The 26,725-nt window shown below is 41.5% G+C and overlaps 1 protein-coding gene across 1 annotated transcript; it reads right to left on the bottom strand.

The window, feature by feature from the left end:
• Positions 1–3,456: 3,456 nt before the first annotated feature.
• On the bottom strand, positions 3,457–20,919 carry LOC129820006 (CMP-N-acetylneuraminate-beta-galactosamide-alpha-2,3-sialyltransferase 1-like). The gene is made up of 6 exons (XM_055876790.1): positions 20,635–20,919; positions 13,058–13,251; positions 12,339–12,521; positions 12,176–12,221; positions 11,286–11,405; positions 3,457–3,615 (listed from the first exon to the last, which is right to left on the bottom strand). The coding sequence occupies exons 1-6, from the start codon at positions 20,917–20,919 to the stop codon at positions 3,457–3,459; spliced, it is 987 nt and encodes a 328-aa protein (XP_055732765.1).
• Between the last annotated feature and the right edge of the window lie 5,806 nt (positions 20,920–26,725).

The following is a 26,725-nucleotide window of genomic DNA, read 5'->3' as shown; positions in this document are numbered from 1 at the left end:
TTCCTCAAGTGATTCAGAATGGACCCTGGTCAAAAGTAGTACACTATATAGGGAATAGGGTGCCGTTTGGCTATCATTTGAGCAACATCCTCCCTCCAGCCATCCTTCTTGGCCTCATGTCAGTGTTTTCCAGCACTGTTTCTCAGCTGTCCATAATGTGTTGAGTTGGGAGAACAACGGGTCAGGAGTTGATTCTTGGTGGTGCACAATGTCACTGCTCTCCTGACCCAGGCCCATTTGTTGGGTCAACCAGTGGCCTGGGCCTCTTGGCTGGGATTCATTTCTACCCCATCTGCTCTGGGGTAGTGCTGTGCATTCCAAAAGGGCACCCTATCACCTATATAGTGAACTACTTTTGACCAAAGTAATGCACTATATAGGAAATAAGGTGCCATTTGGGATTCAACCCTGGGGGCTGGGAAGGAATGGCTTTGGTGACCCCTCTGACCCTCAACATCTCCACAATGCCTCTCCCCAAACACACCCATTTCTGAACAAAGCTTTTTGCTAAATGAGATCGAGCTCTGTCGTGTGTGGATAGCTATGCTTGGCCCCAATTTGTAGGCTATACTTTATAACATATTGCGTTGTGAGCCGTGTAACTGTTCATTGGGATTTTTTACATTTGAGTAATTTAGCAGACGCTCTTGTCCAGAGCGACTTACAGTATTGAGTGCATACTTTTCTAAATTTGTACTTTTTTGAAGATGCAAGTGAACTGCATTTTTTTGTTGATTGTGCAAGCTGTAAAATAAGATGCATGAATGTTATTCAGTGGTGTAAAAATACTTTAAAGTACTACTTAAGTATTTTGGGGGTTTTGGGGGGGTATCTGATTCTGTACTTTACTATTTATATTTTTTGGAATCTTTTACTTCACTACATTCCTAAAGAAAAGTATGTACTTTTTGCTCCAAACATTTTCCCTGACACTCAAAAGCACTTGTTACATTTTGAATGCTTAACAGGACAGGAAAATTGTCTATTTCACACGCGTATCAAGAGAACGTCTTGGTCATCCCTACTGCCTCTGATCTGGCAGACTCACTGAACACATGCTTCATTTGTAAATGACGTCTAAGTGTTGGAGCGTGCCCCTGGCGATCCTTAAAGTATACAAGAAATGGTGCTGTCTGGTTTGTTTAAGTATGAATCATTTCAAATTCCTTATATTAAGTATTAAAAGTAAATGTAATTGTTAAAATATACTTAAGTATATTTAAAACCAAATACTTTTAAACTTATACTGAAGTAGGATTTTACTGGGTGACTTTTACTTGAGTCATTTTCTATTAAGTTATCTTTACATTTACTCAAGTATGACAATTGGGTACTTTTCCCACCCTGATGTTATCCCACCTGGTTTGTGCCAAATGAGGGCTGTTTGGGGCTGTAAACATCCCCGACTGGAATCTGTTCTCTATCATCAGAGCTTTCAGTCAGGTGTTTGCTGCTGCTGGCTGCCTCCATCTCCTACTGGGAAGCAGATCAGTAGCATGTGTTGCTTGACCTGCTAAAGACACTTACTACCACAGTCTGCATCCTTACCAATGCCGAAGTTCAGTGTTCTTCAACCCTGGTCCTGGGGACCCACAAGATGTGGATGCTTTTCTGCCACTCCAGCACGACTAATAAACCTAATGTAGGATAGCTAATGGACAAGCCCACAGTGCTCAGCTCTGAATCAGAAGCTGGCAGTTCTACCTGTGGGTCTCCATGACCAAGATTGAATAACACTTCTCTACTGATTTCAATGGAATGCTGAAATACATTTTATGACAACTGTTCTACATAAACTCTTAACCTGTGCATCTCAGTTGTAATATCCACTCCTTAGCTCTAACATAATCTGGAGGACACCATACACAGTCTATACAGTGCTAAGACTACAGTTAATGTAAACATCCTACACTCAGCTGTGAGTTGGCAGCAGAGGCTGGGAGAAGGCTGTTTACTTTAACTGGCTTGGATAGACGTCCAACCAAACAGGAAGAACGACAGCAGGTCCATGCTAGGGATGGAGGATTGTCATCTACCACAAGTCTTATGGCCAGCACCGCGCTAGCTCAACTCTATAACAGGGTGATTTCTCAGGAAACAAGGATAGAATAAGACCAGGATTTTAATGAAATGTAATCCATAGACTGGTCCTTTGGAGGAAGGATTGTTGATATATATTTTACGTTTGTATTTTAAAGCGTAATTGAGAAATAATTAATTGAAGTTGAAATGTTTGACATTTTGGCCTTACACAGGCCTTTATAACTCCATAATTTTAGATCTGTTGGTGCTACAAAAATCGGTACCACTTGCTCTGTAGTGAGTTGTATTTTAATTTTTGTCACATTAATTTATGAATATTGAACTTTTTTATTTTGGCCAAATTTTCTATAATATACTCTACAACATGGCTCTCTAACCTGGTTCCTGGAGAGCTACTGTCCAGTAGGTTTTTACTCCAACCCTAATCTAGTGCACCTGATTCTAATAATAAGGTGGTTAATAAACTGAAATCAGGTTAGTCACACCTGGGGTTGGAGTGAAACCTACAGGTGGGCAGTGCTACATGAACAGGGTTGGAGAGCCCTGCTCCACAGGCATATCAAAGTTCCAGAGTAGGATGTCTGCTACCTTTAAAACTAGCAGGGATCCAACCCGAGACGTGAATATGCCTGTAGAGTATATTATGTTCAACAATGTATAAAGTTTGTATTTCTTGGTATGTGACTTGTCCTGTTGTTGCTGGATGACATTATTTGTTATGATTAACTGACAACCTGGCCATAAGCTCCTTGTCACTTCCCATTCACTCAGTCGTGTTTTATGAGGATGGTAAAACATTTAAACGTATAAATGAATATGTAAGTGATCATTTTGAATAAAGTCATCTTTCATAGCAATGAGATGTGACGTCTAACAATGTAACACATTATACCAGTGTTTAGCCTCTAGATGTCAGTGTTGTACTTATGGTCATACAGCGATGTGATAAATCCATACAGACCAAAGGGCATGTAAGCCTAACTGATGCAGGTTGTGTATATTATTTTAATCAGTCAATGGAAAAGTATAAACAAAATCCTCCCACGTAAGTAATAGTCCTTTCATTCAAGTAAGTAGCCAAATAAGGTTCAGAAAGTATAAAACTAGTTGTCCATGGCATCAAAAACACAACCACCCTCACTCATGTACAACTCAAAATATTTTGCTACAAGGGAGACATTTGATTTAATGGCTAATAACGGCTGATTACTTTAAGTTAAAACGGAAACAATCGGTTCAAGTTCATGCAAAACCAAAATCGGTAGTGCAGATAAAAGGATAAGGTTAAAATAATATGTAAATGCTGTGCAATGTAGACAATAAGCGAACACCTATTTGATGATGACTTTTTTCAAAAGATTTTTGCAGCATACAACTGTGAATTAAATCATCTGGATGAGTTACCAACATCACTTAATATATCTGTAGTTTGAATTTTTCCGAGAGCTTCATGGCGACCTTGCGCTCATAGTTTCCATCATGTATTCCAGTTTTGAGCCATTTATTGGTTAGTGCTTCCCAGTAGTGGTGCCAGTGGCCATCTTTGTCTTTACCAAATCCATACACATTCACCTGCATTGGAATTAAATGTAGAGTTAGTTTAATAATAAGGTTTATGAAAGGTTGTATTTATGGCAATGTGATATTTTGTTAATGCAACCTATAGGTAGGTTTGAGCAATTTAATTACTGTGTTTTAGCACCAAATGCATGTATCACAAGAATCAAGTGGGATTTTTAAATTTAATTTATGTTCGCTTGTTCTCGTGTATTTTTGGTCTCTTCTCCTTCGCTCCTTCAAGACTGTGCACTTTAACATTTACGCACACACACACAGCTCCTCGCCCTCCTACCATTCACAACAAAGATCAAATGTCATTTCTTCCTCTCTGACAAGCGGCTTTTAACACTATTTGCATTTTTTGTTTGGTCAATCAAAATGGGTCATATGGGCACCGAAACACATTGAGACATTATTTTACTGTATTAGAGGAGAACTTAACCTTTCTAATGATGCTCTTTTTATGTATCAACTCCTCAAATTGAGCAAAGAGCAGACAATACTAAACTGAAAGTAGCCTGTCAATGAACATTCATTGTCATGCACGGGTACTGCTAGCAGCATTTTAGCCACAGACTTTTATACTAGCTGTCTAGTCTGTGTTTTATAAATGTGCAATGAGCATAAAAAAACTAAGTAATTGGCCACTCGTTCTCATTCTGAGAAATAAGGTGGCCACTTGATTTCAACATCTGAACAAAGTGGACAGACTAGCATGCTGTTCAAACAGTTGGAGATGGAAAAAAGTGTGTGTTCATAACAATTCAACTGTTCTACACTAAACAAAAATCTAAATGCAACAATTTCAAAGATTTTACTGAGATACAGTTCATATAAGGAAATCAGTCACTTGAAATAAATAAATTAGGCTCTAATCTATGGGTTTCACATGACTGGGAATACAGAAAAAAAGGTATGTACGTGGATCAGAAAACCAGTCAGTATCTGGTGTGACCACCATTTGCCTCATGCTCGACACATCTCCTTCACATTGAGTTGATCAGGCTGTTTATTGTGGCCTGTGGAATGTTGTCAGTCTAGGGCTGTCCCCGACAAAAAAAAAATCTTGGTCCACCTACAGTTGTCTGTTCTTTCGACCAATCAATTGGTCAAAATGTTTTAACTTGTATTTTTCCCCTATATAGACACACCCTATGTGTTTTAATAAAATCAACTCTATGTAGGCTACTGAGCTTGTCTGATGTTTTAAGCACAGTTATCACACTCTTCTCTGGCAGTCTCTGTGTGGGTACCACATGGTTAAATTCTCGGGCCGACCCTTTTCTCTGTATATATCAATGATGTCGCTCTTGCTGAGGGTGATTCCTTGATCCACCTCTACCCAGACGACACCATTCTGTATACTTCTGGCCCTTCTTTGGACACTGTGTTAACAAACCTCCAAACGAGCTTCAATGCCATACAACACTCCTTCCGTGGCCTCCAACTACTCTTAAATGCTAGTAAAACTAAATGAATACTCTTCAACCGATCGCTGCCCTCACCCGCCCGCCCGACTAGCATCACTACTCTGGACGGTTCTGACTCAGAATATGTGGACAACTACAAATACCTAGGTGTCAAGACTGTAAACTCTCCTTCCAGACTCATATTAAGAATCTCCAATCCAAAATGAAATCTAGAATAGGCTTCCTATTTCGCAAACAAAGCCTCCTTCACTCACGCTGCCAAACATACCCTTGTAAAACTGACTATCCTACCGATCCTTGACTATGGCGATGTCATTTACAAAATAGCCTCCAACACTCTACTCAGCAAACTGGATGCAGTCTATCGCAGTTCCATCCGTTTTGTCACCAAAGCCCCATATACCAACCACCACTGCGACCTGTATGCTCTCGTCGGCTGGACCTCACTACATATTCGTTGCCAGACCCACTGGCTCCAGGTCATCTAAGTCTTTGCTAGGTATCTCAGCTCACTGGTCACCATAGCAACACCCACCCGTAGCACGCACTCCAGCAGGTCACTGGTCATCCCCAAAGCCAACACCTCCTTTGGCCGCCTTTCCTTCCAGTTCTCTGCTGCCAATGACTGGAACGAATTGCAAAAATCGCTGAAGTTGGAGACTTATCTCCCTCTCAAACTTTAAGCATCAGCTGTTTGAGCAGCTTACCGATCGCTGCAGCTGTACACAGCCCATCTGTAAATAGCCCATCCAACTACCTACTTCATCCCTATATTGTTGTATTTACTTTTTGCACACCAGTATTTCTACTTGCACATCATCATCTGCACATTTATCACTCCAGTGTTAATTTACTCAATTGTAATTACTTTGCTACTACGGCCCATTTATTGCCTTACCTCCTTACTCCATTTGCACACACTGTATATTGATTTTTCTATTGTTATTGACTGTACTTTTGTTTATCCCATGTGTAACTCTGTTTTTTGTCACACTGCTATGCTTTATCTTAACCAGGTCGCAGTTGTAAATGAGAACTTGTTTTCAACTGGCCTACCTGGTTAAATAAAGGTGAAATACAAAAAATTAAATACAAAAAATGGCTGTGCGAAGTTGCTGGATATGGATGGGAACTGGAACACGCTGTTGTATAGGTCGATCCGGAGCATCCCAAAAATGCTCATTGGGTGACATTTTTGGTGAGTATGCAGGCCTTGGAAGAACTGGGACATTTTCAGCTTCCAGTAATTCTGTACAGATCCTTGCGACATGTGGGCGTGCATTATCATGCTGAAACATGAGGTGATGGTGACGGATGAATGGCACAACAATGGGCCTCAGGATCTCGTCTCGGTATCTCTGTGCATTCACAATGCAATTGTGTTCGTTGTCCGTAGCTGATACCATAACCCAACCACTACTATGAGGCACTCTGTTCACAACATTTATATCTCAAACTGCTCACCCACACGATGCCATACTGCCATCTGCCCGGTAGAGTTGAAACCAGAATTCCTCCATGAAGAGCACACTTCTCCAGCATGCCAGTGGCCATCGAAGGTGAGTATTTGCCCATTGAAGTTGTAAATGGCGTGGAACTGTGGTCAGGTCAAGACCCCGGTGAGGACGACGAGCACGCAGATGAGCTTCCTTGAAACGGTTTGTGACAGTTTGTGCAGAAATTCTTCAGTTGTGCAGATCCACAGTTTCATCGGCTGTTCGGGTGGCTGGTCTTAGACAATCCTGCAGGTGAGTAAGCCTGATGTGGAGGTCATGGGCTGGTGTGGTTACACGTGGTCAGTGGTTGTGAGCCCGGTTGGACTTACCGTCAAATTTTCAAAAACAATGTTGGAGGCGGCTTATGGTAGAGAAATTAACATTACATTCTCTGGCAACAGCTCTGGTGGGCATTCCTGCAGTCAGCATGCCAATTGCATGCTCCCTCAACTTGAGACATCTCTGGCATTGTGTTGTGTCCAATAATTGCACATTTTGGTGGCCTTTTATTGTCCACAGCACAAGGTGAATCTGTGTAATGATCATGCTGTTTAATCAGCTTCTTGATATGCCACACCTGTCAGGTGGATAGATTATTTTGGCAAAGGATAAATGGTCACTAACAGGGATGTAAACACATTTGTGCACAACATTTGAGAGAAATAAGCTTTTTGTGCATATATTCTAGCCCGAAGTCCGGCGCGCTATTGACTATCCCGCTAAAGCATGCTCGTGCTGCAGAGTCGATTTCCGCGCTTATAACCCCAGGGTCGTTACAATACTCTCTCCTTTCAAAGAGCGCGTCCTCGCGCTAGCTTGCGACTCTACGTCTTACAGGAACGCGCTCACCGGCCAAGCACACGCACTGTCGTGGATGCAAGCCACTGCCGCGGCTTTTCTAGAGCAATGGGTAACGATGCTTCGTGGGTGGCTGTTGATGTGCGAAGGGGGTCCCAGGTAGGGGCGAGGAGAGGGACGGAAGCTAAAGTATTACATATACACTTTCTGTTTGACATTTTCTGACAAGCGAACACTTCGATGTGCTCATTTTTACATTTCATACATTCATAGAATGTTTGAGAATGAGGTAGAGTAAGGCATTTGTGAAAATTCTTTAGCAATTACAGTGGGAAAACGGCCATGCGTTTGGACAATTAATACACACTGCAGCAAATAAAACCTTTAATAAAAACATCTTGTTCAACACTGGAGTCTTACACAGACCCATACGCTATAGCAAATCAGAGCTACAGTAGGCCTACATGCAAATAAGCCATGTGCCACATCGGCCTGCCATGATTTACTTTGAACTGGAATGTGTTTACATGCATTAGCAACAGCAGGACTTTAGCGCAATATAAAGCATTCACCAAAAGCCACAAAATACACCTGAATGGATTTGTGCAAATATGTAAATACCACGGGAGTCTTACATCTGGGAAATGTACAGTCCTATTGATCAAGCAACCATGAACAGGTAGGCTCTCTCAGTTGCCTATGCACATCATCAAGATCAACAACTGTTAGCCAGAGCGAGATGAGCTCAAATCTAACGTGGAAACGGTAGATAAACTGAACGTTTTTCAGCTTGTAGTTGGCGGTCAAACTGATAAACGATGGAGAATAGGCGCCTGCTCGCCCAATGCATGCGTGTCCCAACCCACGTTTTGACAACGGAATGGACATTTGCCTGCCTGCCCATTCGATCGATGCCAAATACATTCGATTAACTGTAACAGTCGTTCAATTTCAGCATAGCAAGCGAAGTGATTTACATTTCTTGCTAGCTAACCAAAAAACACCTGCATCTCTAGCTGTAGCCACAGAAAAACGATATGGGGGGAAAAGTCGGCCTTTCACCAACTCTTCCAATGACAACATCTTCCCAGCAGCTAGCTAGGTAACGTTATACTCAGTGTTTTTAGCGTGTTAAATAAATAGATAAACTAGCATACAGTATCTGACACGTTATGACTGACTTGTGATCATTGCCCTAGCTAGTTTGATTGTATTGACATTCCCAGCCTTAGTGACATTAGTCCGTTTTGTCCAAAATATTGAGTCATTGAAACTGAAACAGTGCATATGAATGGAGGATGCAAACAATGTACCTGGCCAGCTGTAATTTACAACCAGATATAATATTTGTTGGACTAGTGAAGCATTTATTGGTGAATTATATTAGTCATGCATTGAACTGCCAACAATGTCTTACTCTGCGTCATGGGATTTTTAAAAGTTGGTTTTCTAGTATAAATTGGGAATTGTATATTTGACTATGATTGTTTGTTTCAATCTGCAAAGTAGTTACCACTGTCAGTTCCACTTTAAATATCAAGATAAGCTGGCTACAACTAGCACGTGGGCTTGTGGTTGGGAGATTGTTTATGAGACCTGTCTTCATTTTCTATAATGCCTGCTACAAGAAGTTTGTCATTATTAGTGAATGTGCAGTATGCATGGTTCTGATTTAAATTTGAAACATAAAGGGCATTTTGATAGACAGTCTTGAAAGCAAGATAGAAAAAAATGGTTAAACTATTTTCATGAAATAATTAAATGATTAGTGGGTCTCATGTTATGGAAGGCTTATATTTAGCCTAGGTATAATTTCACAAGCCCTGAATTCATTAGTTGTATTGCTGTTTGTTTGAAATGCAGTGTATTTTACATTTAATTGTACAAAGTAGCTTATTTAAAGAAGAAAAAAAAGAAAAAAACTTTGCACACTCTTGGCATTCTCGCAACCAGCTTCATGAGGTAGTCACCTTGAATGCTTTTCTAGCATTCTTGAAGGAGTTCCCACATATGCTGAGCACTTGTTGACTGCTTTTTCTTCACTCTTTGGTCCAACTCACCCCAAACCATCTCAATTGAGTTGAGGTCGGGTGATTGTGGAGGCCAGGTCATCTGAAACAGCACTCCATCACTCTCCTTCTTGGTCAAATAGCTCTTACGCAGTCTGGAGGTGTGTTTAGGGTCATTGTCCTGTTGAAAAACAAATGATAGTCCCACAAAGCCCAAACCAGATGGGATGGTGTATCGCTGCAGAATGCTGTGGTAGCCATGCTGGTTATGTGTGCCTTGAATTCTAAATAAATCACTGACAATGTCACCAGCAAAGCACCCCCACATCCTCACACCTCCTCCATGCTTCATGGTGGGAACCACACATGTGGAGATAATCCGTTCACCTACTCTGTGTCTCATAAAGACATGCAGGTTGGAACCAAAAATCTCAAATTTGGACTCATCATACCAAAGGACAGATTTCCACCGGTCTAATGTCCATTGCTCGTGTTTCTTGGCCCAAGCAAGTCTCTTCTTCTTATTAGTGTTATTTTGTAGTGGTTTCTTTGCAGCAATTTGATCATGAAGGCATGATTCATGTCAATCTCCTCTGAACAGTTGATGTTGAGATGTGTCTGTTACTTGAACTCTGTGAAGCATTTATTTTGGCTGCAATCTGAGGCTTGCAACTCCAATGAACTTATCCTCTGCAGCAGAGGTAACTCTGCGTCTTCCTTTCCTGTGGCGGTCTTCATGAGAGCGAGTTTAATCATAGCTCTTGATGGTGTTTGCGACTGCACTTGAAGAAACTTTCAAAGTTCTTGGCATTTTCCGGATTGACTTACCTTCATATCTTAAAGTAATGATGGACTGTCATTTCTCTTTGCTTATTTCAGCTGTCCTTGACATAATATGGACTTGGTGTTTTACCAAATAAGGCTATCTTCTGAATATCAACCCTACCATGTCACAACACAACTGATTGGCTCAAACGCATTAAGAAGGATAGAAATTTCACAAATTAACTTTTAACAAGGCACACCTGTTAATTAAAATGCGTTCTGGGTGACTACCTCATGAAGCTGGTTAAAAGAATCCCAAGAGTGTGCATTGCTGTCATCAATGCAAAGGGTGGCACAAAGGCGGAGGTAGCGGTCTTGCTGCTGGGTTGTTGCCCTCCTACGGCCTCCTCCACGTCTCCTGATGTACTGGCCTGTCTCCTGGTAGCGCCGCCATGCTCTGGACCCTACGCTGACAGACACAGCAAACCTTTTTGCCACAGCTCGCATTGATGTGCCATCCTGGATGAACTGCACTACCTGAGCCACTTGTGTGGGTTGTAGACTCCGTCTCATGCTACCACTAGAGTGAGAGCACCGCCAGCATTCAAAAGTGACCAAAACATCAGCCAGGAAGCATAGGAACTGAGAAGTGGTCTGTGGTCACCACCTGCAGAATCACTCCTTTTTTGGGGGTGTCTTGCTAATTGCCTATAATTTCCACATTTTGTCTATTCCATTTGCACAACAGCATGTGAAATGTATTGTCAATCAGTGTTGCTTCCTAAGTGGACAGTTTGATTTCACAGAAGTGTAATTGACTTGGAGTTACATTGTGTTGTTTAAGTGTTCCCTTAATTTTTTTGAGCAGTATATATATATATATATATATATATATATATATATATATATATATATATATATATATATATATATATATATATATATATATATATATATATATAGTGAATCACCCATAAGTTTGAAATTGTTAGGCCATATCACCCAGACCTACTTAAAGCCATTAGATGTCAGTGTTGTTCCTCTATACTCCCATTGTGTGTAGTATACGGTGTGTATTGTGTAATTTCTTTATTATCCAGTGTGTCTTGTAGAGAGCTGAGAAAGTACACTCCTATCCACATTCCTAGCAGTGCATGTATGTAGATATGTATAAGAAGTCTTACCTCGTCACAAATATGTATGGCTAATATTAAAGCCATGAATCCAGTGGAGGGGTATTTGCCTTGATAGTCAAGCCAGACTTCATGAACATATTTCATAAATGCAGGATTAAGAACCAAGACCTGTGTGGAAGATATTATACATAACATGTATATATCAATGTGATTCAATTAGAAAAAGAGGAACGATGACTTGTGATACATCAAATTTGAGAACTTACGCTGTTAGATTTGAAATTGTCAGAGAATAGAAGGCATGATGCACTGTTAGTACACTTCCATTCTGATGCAGTCTCAAACTATGAGCCAGGTCATGACTCTTAATGACACATTTGCCTTGAGGCAAATACCAATCCAAATAATTTCTGACCTCACTGCCTTTTGTTAAGAAACCACCCATACCAAGAACCATATTTAATTTATTTAAATGTATTTATATATGTATAGTTATTTATCGTAGTAGATGGCTCTGCCCATACCTAACACAGATCCTCAATTACAAGCATTACAAGTGTATCATAGTGTCCAAAATATAAAAATATAATTCATTAGATATCATTGACTCTGTAGATGTTTTGTAGTAAAGTAAGTAGGCTGGCACTGGAATGGCTATAGGAACAGGAGCCTATATCCTGTTTCTGTAAGGTGAGGCAGCTTGATGTACAAGTATCACCCCTTGACATGATGCTAGTCTATCAGAGGGCCTTATCATCAATCTATCTCCTTAAAGTTGAGTGCCAAGCAGAGACGCACTGGGTCCCATTTTTTTTGTCTTCGGTGTGACTCTGCCGGCGATTGAACTTCCAATCTCCAATCTCAGGGCGGACACTAACCACAAGGCCACTAGTTTATAATAATAACATTAAATACATCATGATCAACAAGGTACTCACCAAATCTTTGTTGGCCTTTATCTTTGGTCTAAGAGGTAAATATGAGCTGTTGAATAAAATAAGACTGATTTCATCCGGAGGTGCTATGTAATCTTATTAAAATGCATGGTGTAACAAACTGCTAGACTAATCAAAAGAGAATCTATAATAAGTGATTACTCACTAAATGATGTTAGATCCATTGGTGATGGCGCCGGGTAGCCACTGAAGGTCCAGAGTCTTGAAAGGGATCAGCAGGAACCTGGTGGTGTTGTCCAGATCTATAGCACTCTCTGGGTACATGACTTTATGCGTGGTCCGGCTTCCTACATCCTCCTCATAGCCAGAGGTAGGAGCCTTGTTCATTCTGGATAACGCAGTAAAAAGATAAGCAGTGACCCATATCATGACAACAATATTTCAAAGCACTTGAATTCAAAACACATAGTGACAGCATTGGTGGCGCCTTTGAGGGCTATCTCTATTTTAAAGTAGTTGATTTCTTCTTATTCTACTTCTAATGGTTTATTGGCAGTCACGAAACAAACTGAAATGGTGCTTACTGCTACCTGGAGTGTGCGGTCTGAACAGGCATAAAGCCAAGGTTGGTGGTTTATTGACACCTCCAACTATAGAATGTTTGCTCTTTTTTCCTGGAGTGTGCACTTGTTCACTACTTCTCACACATCCAAAAGCATTGGATTGGTGGAGGCATGGGCTAGTGGGAGTTTCCACCATATTTCTTATATAGTCATTTCCTTTCAAATCATTAAAGGGAAGTGAACAAGTACACATTTGGAGGTAGGAAGGATAGCGAATCCCTCCTGCTGAGTCCTCAATGGCACTGCCCATGCTGAAACAGGCTTTGTGGAAAGTCTATCAACACCCTTTGTTGGACTATACCTTATGATGACATCATTGGAGTCGATGAGGGCTCCGTAGTGGGAGCCCTTGAGGTTCCCAGAGTTCCCTACCACAGCACAGGTCCTACAGCGCTCAGGGCCTGCGTCCATGTAGAGGTCATCATCAGGGATGACCTGGAACAACTTCTCCACCACCTCTCCGAAGGTGGCTGTGCTACTGTCATTCTGCAATTTCTGGGGATAAGGTAAGATAGTACTTTATTTGATTCCACCAGCCAATAGCCTACATAAAACACAACAGATAGACACCAAAAACAGCACCGTGCAAATCACACACCATAACATCAGAGAAAACCCTCACACTGAAGTGATATCTCATTGTATTTCATGGTTTCATGTTTACGTTTTCACCTGCCCAGGGACTGCAAATGGAAATGAGCTGTTGGCTAAATCTGGTGCAACGGATCAGGATAATGAGACTGTTTTTGTTCAACATTGTCTCTGTCCAAAGAAACGTAATACATCAATAAAATCCATACATATTGAATCCAGCCACCTGCTCTTTACACTGTTGTTGCTATTGTTGATGACAATAGCAAACAGTTGTCAGTGACCGTGTTTTTAAACTGCCGCCTAAAACATCCAATAAGAGTTCATTCTGAAAGAAACTCCCACATATGAACACGTCAATATGAAAATACACATAAAATCATTCGACTACATTAAGCTATTGGAGGTTCTTAACTTTAGAAAACAATAAACATGTTTTGACATTTGAATGTATTGTCGTGATCCACACTATATGAGCCACGTTACAACTGGGTTAACCCTATTGGTGCGATGAGTATATGTGTGTTTGTCTTTCACATCAGCGACCTGGGTTTGCTTCGCTGCCCCGCCATTCGCTACAGTATAGTGGTAGTTTGGCGCATTCATTGACCAACAGGAACGTTAATAGGCTAATCTACAAAGGACACTACTGTTTCTGCACAGTTGACCAGTTGTTTTTTAGAGATGGGGTAGGATACTGTAATGAAGTTTTTAATAATAAATTACCTGCCACAGGTCACTTTTCCAATTTGTTTAAGTTTTTTTTATGACATGGGATAGTATATATTGTTGCTTTGTAGGTCTGTGTATGTAGGTTAGGGTGTCTTGGGGTTAAACAACCCCCTCCAGTCATTTTCACAGAAACCACTCTGTCACCCCCAAAAATGTAACACTTTCCCTGGATGCCACTAGTCTTGCTATACACACACACACACACACACGTGTGTGTGTGTATATATATGGACACTACCGGTCAACATTTTTAGAACACCTACTCATTCAAGGGTTTTCATTTATTTTTACTAATTTCTACACTGTCACTATTATTATACAGTGTCAAAACTATGAAATAACACATATGGAATCATGCAGTAACCAAAAAAGTGTTAAACAAATCAAAATGTTTTTATATTTGAGATTCTTCAAATAGCTACCCTTTGCCTTGATGACAGCATTGCACACTCTTGGCATTCTCTCAACCAGCTTCACCTGTAATGCTTTTCCAACAGTCTTGAAGGAGTTCCCACATATGCTGAGCTCTTGTTGGCTGCTTTTCCTTCACTCTGCGGTCCAACTCATCCCAAACCATCTCAATTTGGTTGAGGTTGGGGGGGTTGTGGAGGCCAGGTCATCTGATGCATGACTCCATTACTCTCCTTCTTGGTCAAATAGCCCTTACACAGCCTGGAGGTGTGTTGGATCATTGTCCTGTTGAAAAACAAATTATAGTCCCACTAAGCCCAAACCAGATGGGATGGCGTATCACTGCAGAATGCTGTGGTAGCCATGCTTGTTAACTGTGCCTTGAATTCTAAATAAATCAGTGTCACAAGCAAAGCACACCCACACCATAACACCACCTCCTCCATGCTTTAAGGTGGGAACCACACATGCAGTCATCATCCGTTCACCCACACCGCATCTCACAAAGACATGGTGGTTGGAACCAAAAATCTCAGATTTGGACTCTAGACCAAAGGACAAATTTCCACCGGTCTAATGTCCATTGCTCATGTTTCTTGGCCCAAGCAAGTCTCTTCTTCTTGGTGTCCTTTAGTAGCGGTTTCCTTGCAGCAATTTGCCTCATTCACAGGGTCTCCTCTGAACAGTTGATGTTGAGATGTGTCTGTTACTTGAACTCTGAAGCATTTATTTGGGCTGCAATATGAGGCTGGTAACTCCAATGAACATATCCTCTGCAGCAGAGGTAACTCTGGGTCTTCCATTCCTGTGGCGGTCCTCATGAGAGCCAGTTTAATCATAGCTCTTGATGGTTTTTGCAACTGTACTTGAAGAAACTTCAAAGTTCTTGAATTTTTCCAGATTGACTGACCTTCATGTCTTAAAGTAATGATGGACTGTTTCTCTTCTTGCCATAATATGGACTTGGTCTTTTACCAAATAGAGCTATCTTCTGTATACCCCCCTACCTTGTCACAACACAACTGATTAAGCACAACTGACCCCCCTACCTTGTCACAACTCACACAACTCTTTGTTAACTTTTAACAAAGCACACCTGTTAATTCAAATTATTCCAGGTGACTACCTCATAAAGCTGATTGAGAGAATGCCAAGAGTGTGCAAAGCCACTCCTGCGTTGTCTTGGCTGTGTGCTTATGGCCGTTGTCCTGTTGAAAGGTGAACCTTCGCCCCAGTCTGAGGTCCTTAATGTTCTGGAGCAGGTTTTCATCAAGGATCTCTCTGTACTTTGCTCTGTTCATCTTTCCCTCGATCTTGAATAGTCTCCCAGTCCCTGCCACTGAAAACCATCCCCACAGCATGATGCTGCCTCCACCATGCTTCACCATAGGGATGGTGCCAGGTTTCCTCCAGATGTGATGACTGGCATTCATGCAACAGAGTTTAATCTTAGTTTCATCAGACCAGAGAATCATGTTTCTCATGGTCTGAGAGTCCTTTAGGTGCCATTTGGCAAACTCAAAGCAGGCTGTCATGTGCCTTTTACTGATGAGTGGCTTCCGTCTGGCCACTCTACCATAAAGGCCTGATTGTTGGAGTGCTGCAGAGATGGTTGTCCTTCTGGAAGGTTCTCCCATCTCCACAGAGGAACTCCACAGAGTGACCATCGGGTTCTTAGTCACCTCCCTGACCAAGGCCCTTCTCCCCTGATTGCGAAATTTTGCCAGGCGGCCAGCTCTAGGAAGAGTCTTGGTGGTTCTGAACTTCTTCCATTTAAGAACGATGGAGGCCACTGTGTTCTTGGGGACCTTCAATGCTGCAGAAATGTTGTGGTTCCCTTCCCCAGATCTGTACATTAACACAATCCTGTCTCGGAGCTCTACGGACAATTCCTTCGACCTCATGGCTTGGTTTTGCCCCTGACATGCACTGTAAACTGTGGTACCTTATATAGACAGGTTTGTGCCTTTTCAAATCATGTCCAATCATTTGCATTTTCCACAGGTGGACTCCAATCAAGTTGTAGAAACATCTCAAGGATGATTATTGGAAACAGGATGCACCTGTTTTCATTTTTCCCGAATGCACTGTATGTGTGGACACTCCTTCAAATTAGTGGATTTGGCTATTTCGCCACACCCGTTGTTGACAGGTGTATAAAGTCAAGTACACAGCCATGCAATATCCATAGACAAACAGTGGCAGTAGAATGGCCTTACTGAAGAGCTCAAGGAATTTCAACGTGGCCTTGTCATAGGGTCAGTTCGTCAAATCAGTTCGTCAAATTTCTGCCCTGCTAGAACTGCCTCGGTCAACTGTAAGTGCTGTTATTTTGAAGTGGAAATGTCTAGGAGCAACAACGGCTCAGCCGCAAAGTGGTAGGCCGAGCTCACAGAATGGGACCGCTGATTGCTGAAGCATGTTGCACATAAAAATCTTCTGTCCTTGGTTGCAACACTCACTACCGAGTTCCAAACTTTCTTTGGAAGAAATGTCAGCACAAGAACTGTCCGTCGGGAGCTTCATGAATTGTGTTTCCTTGGCCGAGCAGCTGCACACAAGCCTAAGATCCACATGCACAATGCCAAGCGTCGGCTGAATTAGTGTAAAGCTCGCCGCCATTGGTCTCTGGAGTAGTGGAAACGCGTTCTCTGGAGTGAGGAATCATGGATCACCACCTGGCAGTCCGACTGACGAATCTGGGTTTGGCGGATGCCAGCATGCTACCTGCACGACTTCATAGTGCCAACTGTAAAGTTTGGTGGCGGAGGAATAATGGGCTGAGGCTGTTTTTCATGGTTCAGGCCTCTTACTTCCAGTGAAGGGAAATCTTAACACTACAGCCTACAATGACATTCTAGACAATTCTGTGCTTCCAAGTTTGTGGCAACAGTTTGGGTAAGGCCCTTTCCTGTTTCAGCATGACAATGCCCACATGCACAACGTGAGGTACATACAGAAATGGTTTGTCAAGATTGGCGTGGAAGAACTTGACTGGCCTGCACATAGCCCTGACCTCAACCCCATCGAACACCTTTGGGATGAATTGGAACGCTGACTGCGAGCCAGGCCTAATTGCCTAACACCGGTTCCTGACCTTACTAATGCTGTTGTGGCTGAATGGAAGCAAGTCCCCGCACAATCTTCCAAACTGGAAATTGTAGGCTACATTAGTTCTAGCACTAACTGAGGAAAGATTGACGTAACACAGAAACCACAATATGAATGAGCTAATAGCAATTACTATTTATAATTCGTCACATCACGGGCGAGCTCACCATTGATCTAAATAATTGAGTAAAACACTTTCTAGAAATCGAAAGTAATCCGACGATGTGTAGTTTATGCGTGCCGCCATGTTTGTTTTTTTGCATCAACCAATGATAATAAGAGGAGACAAGATGAGTTTGTTCTGTTTGCAATATGCATGTTGAAGGGGGGGTGTCATCTAGTATCATTCACTTCCCTTCATTCGCTTCTGGAAGTTTACTCAAAAGATGAGTGAATCATTCCTTCACCTCATTATAACATCTTTGGTCTGACAGAATGCATTGTATAATGTCAACAAACATGGAGCCAAAGCATTATAGCATTAGCTCATTATAGTCAGTACAACCTTTAGTACAAGTATTTTACACACATCATAGGTGTCCATTACAATCTATGCAATAATTGGAATGCATTATTTGTCACCAGTACTTAAATGTGAATAAAACTGTAAATATATTCTGCTCCCTACATACATACATACATACATACATACATACATACATACATACATACATACATACATACATACATACATACATACATAATATCACAAAAGTGAGTACACCCCTCACATTTTTGTAAATATTTGAGTATATCTTTTCATGTGACAACACTGAAGAAATGACACTTTGCTACAATGTAAAGTAGTGAGTGTACAGCTCGTATAACAGTGTAAATTTGCTGTCCCCTCAAAATAACTCAACACACAGCCATTAATGTCTAAATCGCTAGCAACAAAAGTGAGTACACCCCTAAGTGAAAATGTCCAAATTGGGCCCAAAGTGTCAATAGTTTGTGTGGCCACCATCATTTTCCAGCACTGCCTTAACCCTCTTGGGCATGGAGTTCACCAGAGCTTCACAGGTTGCCACTGGAGTCCTCTTCCACTCCTCCATGACGACATCATGGAGCTGGTGGATGTTAGAGACCTTGCACTCCTCCACCTTCCGTTTGAGGATGACCCACAGATGTTCAATAGGGTTTAGGTCTGGAGACATGTTTGGCCAGTCCATCACCTTTACCCTCAGCTTCTTTAGCAAGGCAGTGGTCGTCTTGGAGGTGAGTTTGGGGTCGTTATCATGTTGGAATACTGCTCTGCGGCCCAGTCTCCGAAAGGAGGGGATCATGCTCTGCTTCAGTATGTCACAGTACATGTTGGCATTCATGTTTCCCTCAATGAACTGTAGCTCCCCAGTGCCGGCAGCACTCATGCAGCCCCAGACCATGACACTCCCACCACCATGCTTGACTGTAGGCAAGACACACTTGTCTTTGTACTCCTCACCTGGTTGCCGCCACACACGCTTGACACCATCTGAACCAAATAAGTTTATCTTGGTCTCATCAGACCACAGGACATGGTTCCAGTAATCCATGTCCTTAGTCTGCTTGTCTTCAGCAAACTGTTTGCAGGCTTTCTTGTGCATCATGTTTAGAAGAGGCTTCCTTCTGGGACGACAGCCATGCAGACCAATTTGATGCAGTATACGGCGTATGGTCTGAGCACTGACAGGCTGACCCCCCACCCCTTCAACCTGTGCAGCAATGCAGGCAGCACTCATACGTCTATTTCCCAAAGAGAACCTCTGGATATGACGCTGAGCACGTGCACTCAACTTCTTTGGTCGACCATGGCGAGGCCTGTTCTGAGTGGAACCTGTCCAGTTAAACCGCTGTATGGTCTTGGCCACCGTGCTGCAGCTCAGTTTCAGGGTCTTGGCAATCTTCTTATAGCCCAGGCCATCTTTATGTAGAGCAAAAATTCTTTTTTTCAGATCCTCAGAGTTCTTTGCCATGAGGTGCCATGTTGAACTTCCAGTGACCAGTCAGTATGAGGGAGTGTGAGAGCGATGACACCAAATTTAACACACCTGCTACCCATTCACACCTGAGACCTTGTAACACTAACAAGTCACATGACACCGGGGAGGGAAAATGGCTAATTGGGCCCAATTTGGACATTTTCACTTAGGGGTGTACTCACTTTTGTTGCCAGCGGTTTAGACATTAATGGCTGTGTGTCGAGCTATTTTGAGGGGACAGCAAATGTACACTGTTATACAAGCTATACACTCACTACTTTACATTGTAGCAAAGTGTCATTTCTTCAGTGTTATCACATGAAAAGATATACTCAAATATTTACAAAAATGTGAGGGGTGTACTCACTTTTGTGATATACATACATACATACATACATACATACATACATACATACATGCTGTATGCTACAGTAGAAACGACAACATGATATACAGAAAATAAGGCACTTACACATGTAGAACGTTATTTGTAAGGAAAACCACAAAGAAGGCAATGCGAGCGCCGGCCAGAAAATGTGCCAGTTTGTGCAAGACTGCGCAAATGTCTGCATACTTGATCTGCAGAAATACTGTGGAAGTGCTTGGGCTCTCCTCAAAGAGAGAAGTTTGTCCAGCTCCATAAAACCTCAAAAAGAAATTGTCCGCAACACTGAAATGGGATACTTCTATGTGAATTAATGAGGCGGAACACACCTCAATTCTGTTTGTTAGAAAAGAAAAGTTGTTAGAAAATTATTTGAAATTGACAAGTTGAAACACAGCCTATAGATAATTAGCAGGCAGTGCGTGTTATCTGTCCTGTTACGTAATAATCACATTTTGGAACAGTGAGTGCATTCTGACATCACATGCATAAAACAACTGGCGCTGGGGCGACAGTTAGAGATATTTGGAACTCACAGGGGAAAAGGTTAAGGGGGTGTTTTCCCCCAAGGTACCCTTCTATGTACGTGCGCTGACAATGCTTTTATTTGTCCAATTCTGTTTATTCTGCCATTGTGGTAAGGTATCATTTTAAAGAACAGTTGATCTAAAAATATATAATAATTACCTGCCACCATGCTCTGGTATCTTCATTAAGTTTCTTGTTCTCTCTAGTCAGAAATGGTTTGATAGACCTGATGAAGCGCTTCTGAAACCAGAGGTCATCATCCGGCTGAGTCATACATTTGATACATGCACAATGACTTGGAAAGATTTTCCTGCCCAGCAGCCGAAGGGCAATTTTTGCCAAATCAACAAGTGACTTGGAGAATAGCTGTCCAGTATGTAACACAAAGATAATGATGAGTAGAACGGTGATAAGACGGCCTTTTCTATGCCTGAAGATAATCATTCTGGGGGTAGCAGGGTATCTGTTGGGTGTCACAGAATCCTCAACACCTGTGAAGAGATCAATAATAAACGAATAATAGCTTGTCATGTAGAATAGATGCATAGGTCTTAATAAAACAGCTGAAAATGTATAGGCATTATAGCATTAGCTCATTATAATCAGTACAACCTTTTACAAGTACATATTTCCTGAAGCCTTGCATTGTAATTACACAGTGCTGCATAATAGCCTAATGAAGGTTTTATTTCACATGCTCACAAATTAAGGGGTAAACTCACCTTTGTTCTGGTTTAGTCAACAAAGGTGATTTCATGACCATCGAATACACACTGGTCTGCCATTGAAATATATAGCCCCATGCCTATAGGCTTAATAAAATTATTCAAAGATAACATTTTAATCCAGGAAAATGCCAATTTAGACCATGCCTACTTGAGTTCTGATATCTTTTGCCTAATCCAAGGAGGGGCAAATGAAAAATCATCATAATTTGTCTGCAATAAAGGCTTTTTGATTATTCTTACCTTAAACTTGCTCCTTTTTTTTATCTTCCACAAAATCAGATTAACTTTGAGAGCTATCTTCTCTCATGCTGCTTCCAACAAATTCAAATGATGGGTGTGTGTGTGCAGGGTGCAGTGATTTTATCCGTGGGCTAGAGGTGTAGGCTGCATTTCATTCAGGATTTATAGCATGCCAGGTAATTACAGTTTAGTTGTTTGACAGGTGAGTACAGTTTAGTTGTTTGGGACCATTCCACTTAGTCCTAAACTATGTGCAACTCAACCCATCCGTTGCACTAGTCTGGCGAGGTAGTTTAGATCACGTGTCACGCCTTGATCACACCGACAGCGTCATTTCACAAAATGGTAAGCAGCATCATCTGGATATGTGTGCAACAAAAGTTCAACATTTACCATCTGCTACCATTTCTGTCAAGCCGTCTATGCATACAGTTTGACGCATACGTTCGATAAATCCAACGTATGCACCACACAGAATGCACTGCAACTGCCTCTGCAACGCAATGCTGCTAGGCAAACGCTGCGTACCATTAGAAATGAATGTACTTTTGGTGTACCAAAATACAACAATGCTGTCGGTGTGATCGAGGCGTCACCCTACTTGTAGAGAAACGCCAATGCCATCCTTCTCTCTTTCATGTTGTCGAAACGGTCTATCACTCTTTCATACAGTAGAAGCTTTTATTTTTGGTTGTCCTAGCCTAACTGGTTAAAATGCTTGCTTGGAAGCCTAACTTACATTCATGGGAAACGTTAGCTAGTTAACATTAGCCTTCTACATCAATGTATGAATAAATCATAAAAATCATTGGCCAGTATGGAGAATTAAGTAAAACCAGAAGTCCAAATCCCTATCTGTCAATGACATATGCTCTCAATGGGATTTGATAGGAGTGACTTCAAAATTCAAGCTGGCTTTCCTTGACAATTTTCTTTGGGTGCGCCAGGGCCATTCACAGTTGAGCTCGCTCAGTTTAGCTCAACGCTGATTGGTACATTTTTTTAAACCTTTTTTTTGTCAAGGGAGGCGTCAACCCTATCACTCAAAGGCTATATCAATAAATGAGACAAAACAAAATATTGTTTAAGTCTTAGCTATAACCTGTCCTGAGCGAAATAGCGCCTTCAACTTGAGACATCTGTGCATTGTGTTGTGTGACAAAACTGCACATTTTACAGTGGCCTTTAATTGTCCCCAACACATGGTGCACCTGTGTAATGATCATGCTGTTTAATTAGCTTCTTGATATGCCATACCTGTCAGGTGGATGGATTATCTTGCTCACTAACAGAGATGTAAACAAATTTGAGAGAAATAATATTTGTGTGCATATAGAACATTTCTGGGATCTTTTATTTCAGCTCATGAAACATGGGACCTACACTTTACATGTTGCGTTTATATTTTTGTTCTGTCTATTCAGGAGGAAGTTTGTATTAATAAATAAAATGTGACATTTTCTTTATCAAATTTGACATTTTTTATCTCAGACTTTACCATGGCATGGAGCTAGAAAATTGTGTAATAATTTTCCAGCTCCCTGCCATGGTGCAGTCTGATATACTTTGGGTGCGTTCATTTACACAGGCAGCACAATTCTGATATTTTTACCAAGAATGTAACTTTTCATATCAGATATTTTTCAGAGCTGATCTGATTGGTCAAAAGACTGTGTAGGCCTAAATGCTGCCTCTGAAACACACTGAGAAACACTTTAATTTATCCAGAAATTAAACTGTGCTGTTCTGTGACACTATCAATCGAATGGGGTATTTATCCTCCTACACTTTTACCAATCACAAACCAGGTTTCCATTCAACCTTTTTATGATGTTGGATAAAACATGTCATGACAGGCTTGATGGGGAAAAAAAGTAGGTGTGCAAAGTATAGTGCACATAAAATGAACTTTTGCGGTTAATTCCCATGTACCGAATTTAAAATACAAGTTGTAATGTGTTTCCATCCCATTTTCAAATCTACTGATGATTTTGTCACACAAACTGTTGCGTTAAATACCAACTGTGCCCACTCTGGTCTTGGCACGTGTGCTCTAGCCAACAGCTTGCGGATAGAGTGCAGGTAGGCTACGAACATTATGAGATTATTATGGATAATAGCGATATTATTTGTCAAACGGCAGCCAAGCATCAATCATAATGTCACCAGAATAAGACCCTCAATATTTATTGTAAAGGAGCACCAAGCTCATCACCTTGCACGTTTACCACCTTGTGAAGTTCATCATCATTTATTTCATCTGTAGCCTAATAAACTGCATGCTTTCCCGAGTTGTAGTGGGAGGACCACACAATGACACACACTGTGTCATCGCGTGACTCCAAGTTTTGCCTACTTCAATATGATGGTTTTCATAAAATGTATGATTTCTCACATCATACATTTTTACAGACACAAAAAGATCCCACCATGTTAAACAAACAAATTGTCAGCATTTATACAAGTGTACCAGCATTTCATGCTTCTGTCATCCCAACCTGGTATCAGAGCATTTCGTATTATTATTTACGTAAATTCGAGACACTCAATTTAGTATGATATGTTACATTTTTTCACACTCTGATCTGTTTCACCTGTCTTTGTCTCCACCCACCTCCAGGTGTCACCTGTCTTCCCCATTATTCCCAGGGTATTTATTCCTTTGTTTCCTGTTTGTTTGTTGCCAGTTTGTCTTGTCTTGTCAAGCTTACCAGCGTGTTTTCCGAGTTCCTGTTTTTCCTAGTCTCTGTTTTTCTAGTCCTCCCGGTTTTGACCTCTTGCCTGCCTTGACACTAAGCCCAGCTGCCTGACCATTCAGCCTACCCTGACCTCGAGCCTGTCTGCCGCCCTGTACCGTTTGTACTCTGACCTGGTTTAAGAACTTTTACCTGACCTCGACCTGCCTCTTGCCTGCCCCTTGTTGTTCAATAAATATCAGAGACTCAAACCATCTGCATCTGACTCTCGCCCTGTGTCGTTATCGATTTTGTATGCATGTATTAATTTGTAAATGTCATCATCCATGTCTTATGATATGTTCTACATTGCTTGCTCTTTGGGGTTTTTGGCTGGGTTTCTGTATAAGCACTTTGTGACTTCTGCTGATGTATAAAGGGCTTTATAAATACATTTGATTGATGTTACGAATTACAAATCATATGATGTGTTACAAATTTGCAAAAGGTACACTGTTACAAATTTGACATATGTATAATATATTACGAATTCCAATTTGTTGTGGCTAACCTTAGCTAGCTGACTAATGTTAGTTTGAGTTAAGGTTAGGGGAAGGGTTAGCTAACATGCTAAGTAGTTGCAAAGTAGCTAAAATGTTAAAGTTGTCTGTGATGAGATTCAAACACACAACCTTTGGGTTGCTAGACCATACCAAACGTAACAGATAATACTCATTTACTACTGTATGTTACATCTATGAGACCAGGCTAATCAGCACAGTTTACTTTTTTCATGCTTTAGGTAATTCATCTACATGAAATGATTGGATGGAAACATGATTACAGACAGGTATTTATCCTCCAACACTACCCTACCAATCACAGATGGGGCATTTCCTCCAACAGTTTGAATGATTAATTAACATATAAATCCTCATGTCTCTGTACTGCAACCAGTCTGTAGGCTACTGCAGCTGGAGCCAAGTTTTTAATTTCAGTGGAGAGGAGAAAAAAAATGAAAATAATTCATCAGGAACCATCCATTAGGGAAATTGCTCTAGTTTAACACTGTGGCTGAGACATCTATATCATTATAAGGCAGGAGCTGCTGTAGAGACCGGGCTAAATGTCACTGCCAATGGCTATAGATCTACACATTTCAGATGCCTCCCAAATGGTACCCTATTCCCTATAGAGTGCACTACTTTTGAGCAGAGCCCTAGCATATAGGGTGCCATTTGGGATTACTACCTGATGAATAGGCTGGTTTCCTCACCAATGGGTTCCCAGAATTCTCAATTATAGAACATCTAGCTCAAACTAGAACATGCTGATCCCAGCATTGCAGTTTTCCTTTCTCTTTCAACTCAATGTATAACATTTTATAGATTCATTTCTCTCAATGTTGTATATGAATAACACTTCAACCTCAGCTAAAACAAATATTGTGTATCTTCGCCAAGTACATTTACACATACCTAGAATTTTGCCTTAGCAATAGACAATATACAAACAGAATACAGACAAGTCCACATATACATCATACAGAACATACAATATTGGGAACAGTAAACATAAATCTCTGGAGTATAGGCTGATTACAGTGGGAATATACAATTTACAGAGGGGATATATCTATATAAGCCATGGTAAATATATAAAGTGCATATACAGTGTTGTGCAGTCATTGATGTCATTGATGACAAGCTGCAGTAATTGGCCCAATGCAAAGTAAATCAATCCCAGGAGCCCGATGTCCGGTTGATGAGGGCCACAGCATGGGTGACTATACTGTTCAGGTGGCGGGTGGTTTTGGTCATGATTGCCCTAAACCGTCTTCCAGAGCTGAGTTTTTTAAATATGGGGTGTCCGGGGTGGGCAAGGTCGGCGACGATCTTACCTGCACACTTCCTTAATGGAGGGCAGGTGACCGGACGTACCGCTGCAGTTTACCCATACAACAGGCAGATGCAGACCCAAACCAGACTGATAGAAGAGGTGAGGATGGACTCAATGATGGACATGTAGAACAGAACCAGAAATGTCAAAGAGAGTTTGAGTTTCCTCAGCTGAATAGATAGTAATCCTCTGTTCAGCCTTCTTAGTCACCACTGTGATGTTGTCCTCCCACTTGAGGTTGTGGAAGATGATGGTCCCCAGGAATTTGAATGACTTGGCCATGCTGATGGTTGAGCTATCAATCTCGAGGGAGAGAGAGAGTGGGGTGCATTTACTGTAGTCAACCACCAACTCCACAGTTTTGACTGTGTTGATTTCCAGGTTGTTGCGACTGCGCCTAGCGGTCAACCTCTCCACTGTGCTTGGACTCGTCACAGTCGGAGATGAGTCATTGGTGTAGTTAGTAGAGGATGGGGAAGAGCACACAACCCTGTGGTGCCCCCGTGCTGAGAGATGGGGAGTCTGAAAGATGTTTTCCCATCTTAACGTGCTGTCTCCTGTTGGTGAGGAAGTTGGTGATCCACCGGAAGATGGGGTACATTCAGCTCGGTGAGTTTGTGCTGTAGCAGGTCCGGAATGATTATGTTGAAGGCTGAGCTAAAGTCCACAAACAATATCCTTGTGTATGTCCTTGGGTTGTTGAGGTGT

The sequence above is a fragment of the Salvelinus fontinalis genome, chromosome 22 (genome assembly GCF_029448725.1).
Source record: "Salvelinus fontinalis isolate EN_2023a chromosome 22, ASM2944872v1, whole genome shotgun sequence".
Lineage (NCBI taxonomy): Eukaryota > Metazoa > Chordata > Actinopteri > Salmoniformes > Salmonidae > Salvelinus > Salvelinus fontinalis.
This window is presented reverse-complemented; position numbering and strand designations above follow the sequence as displayed.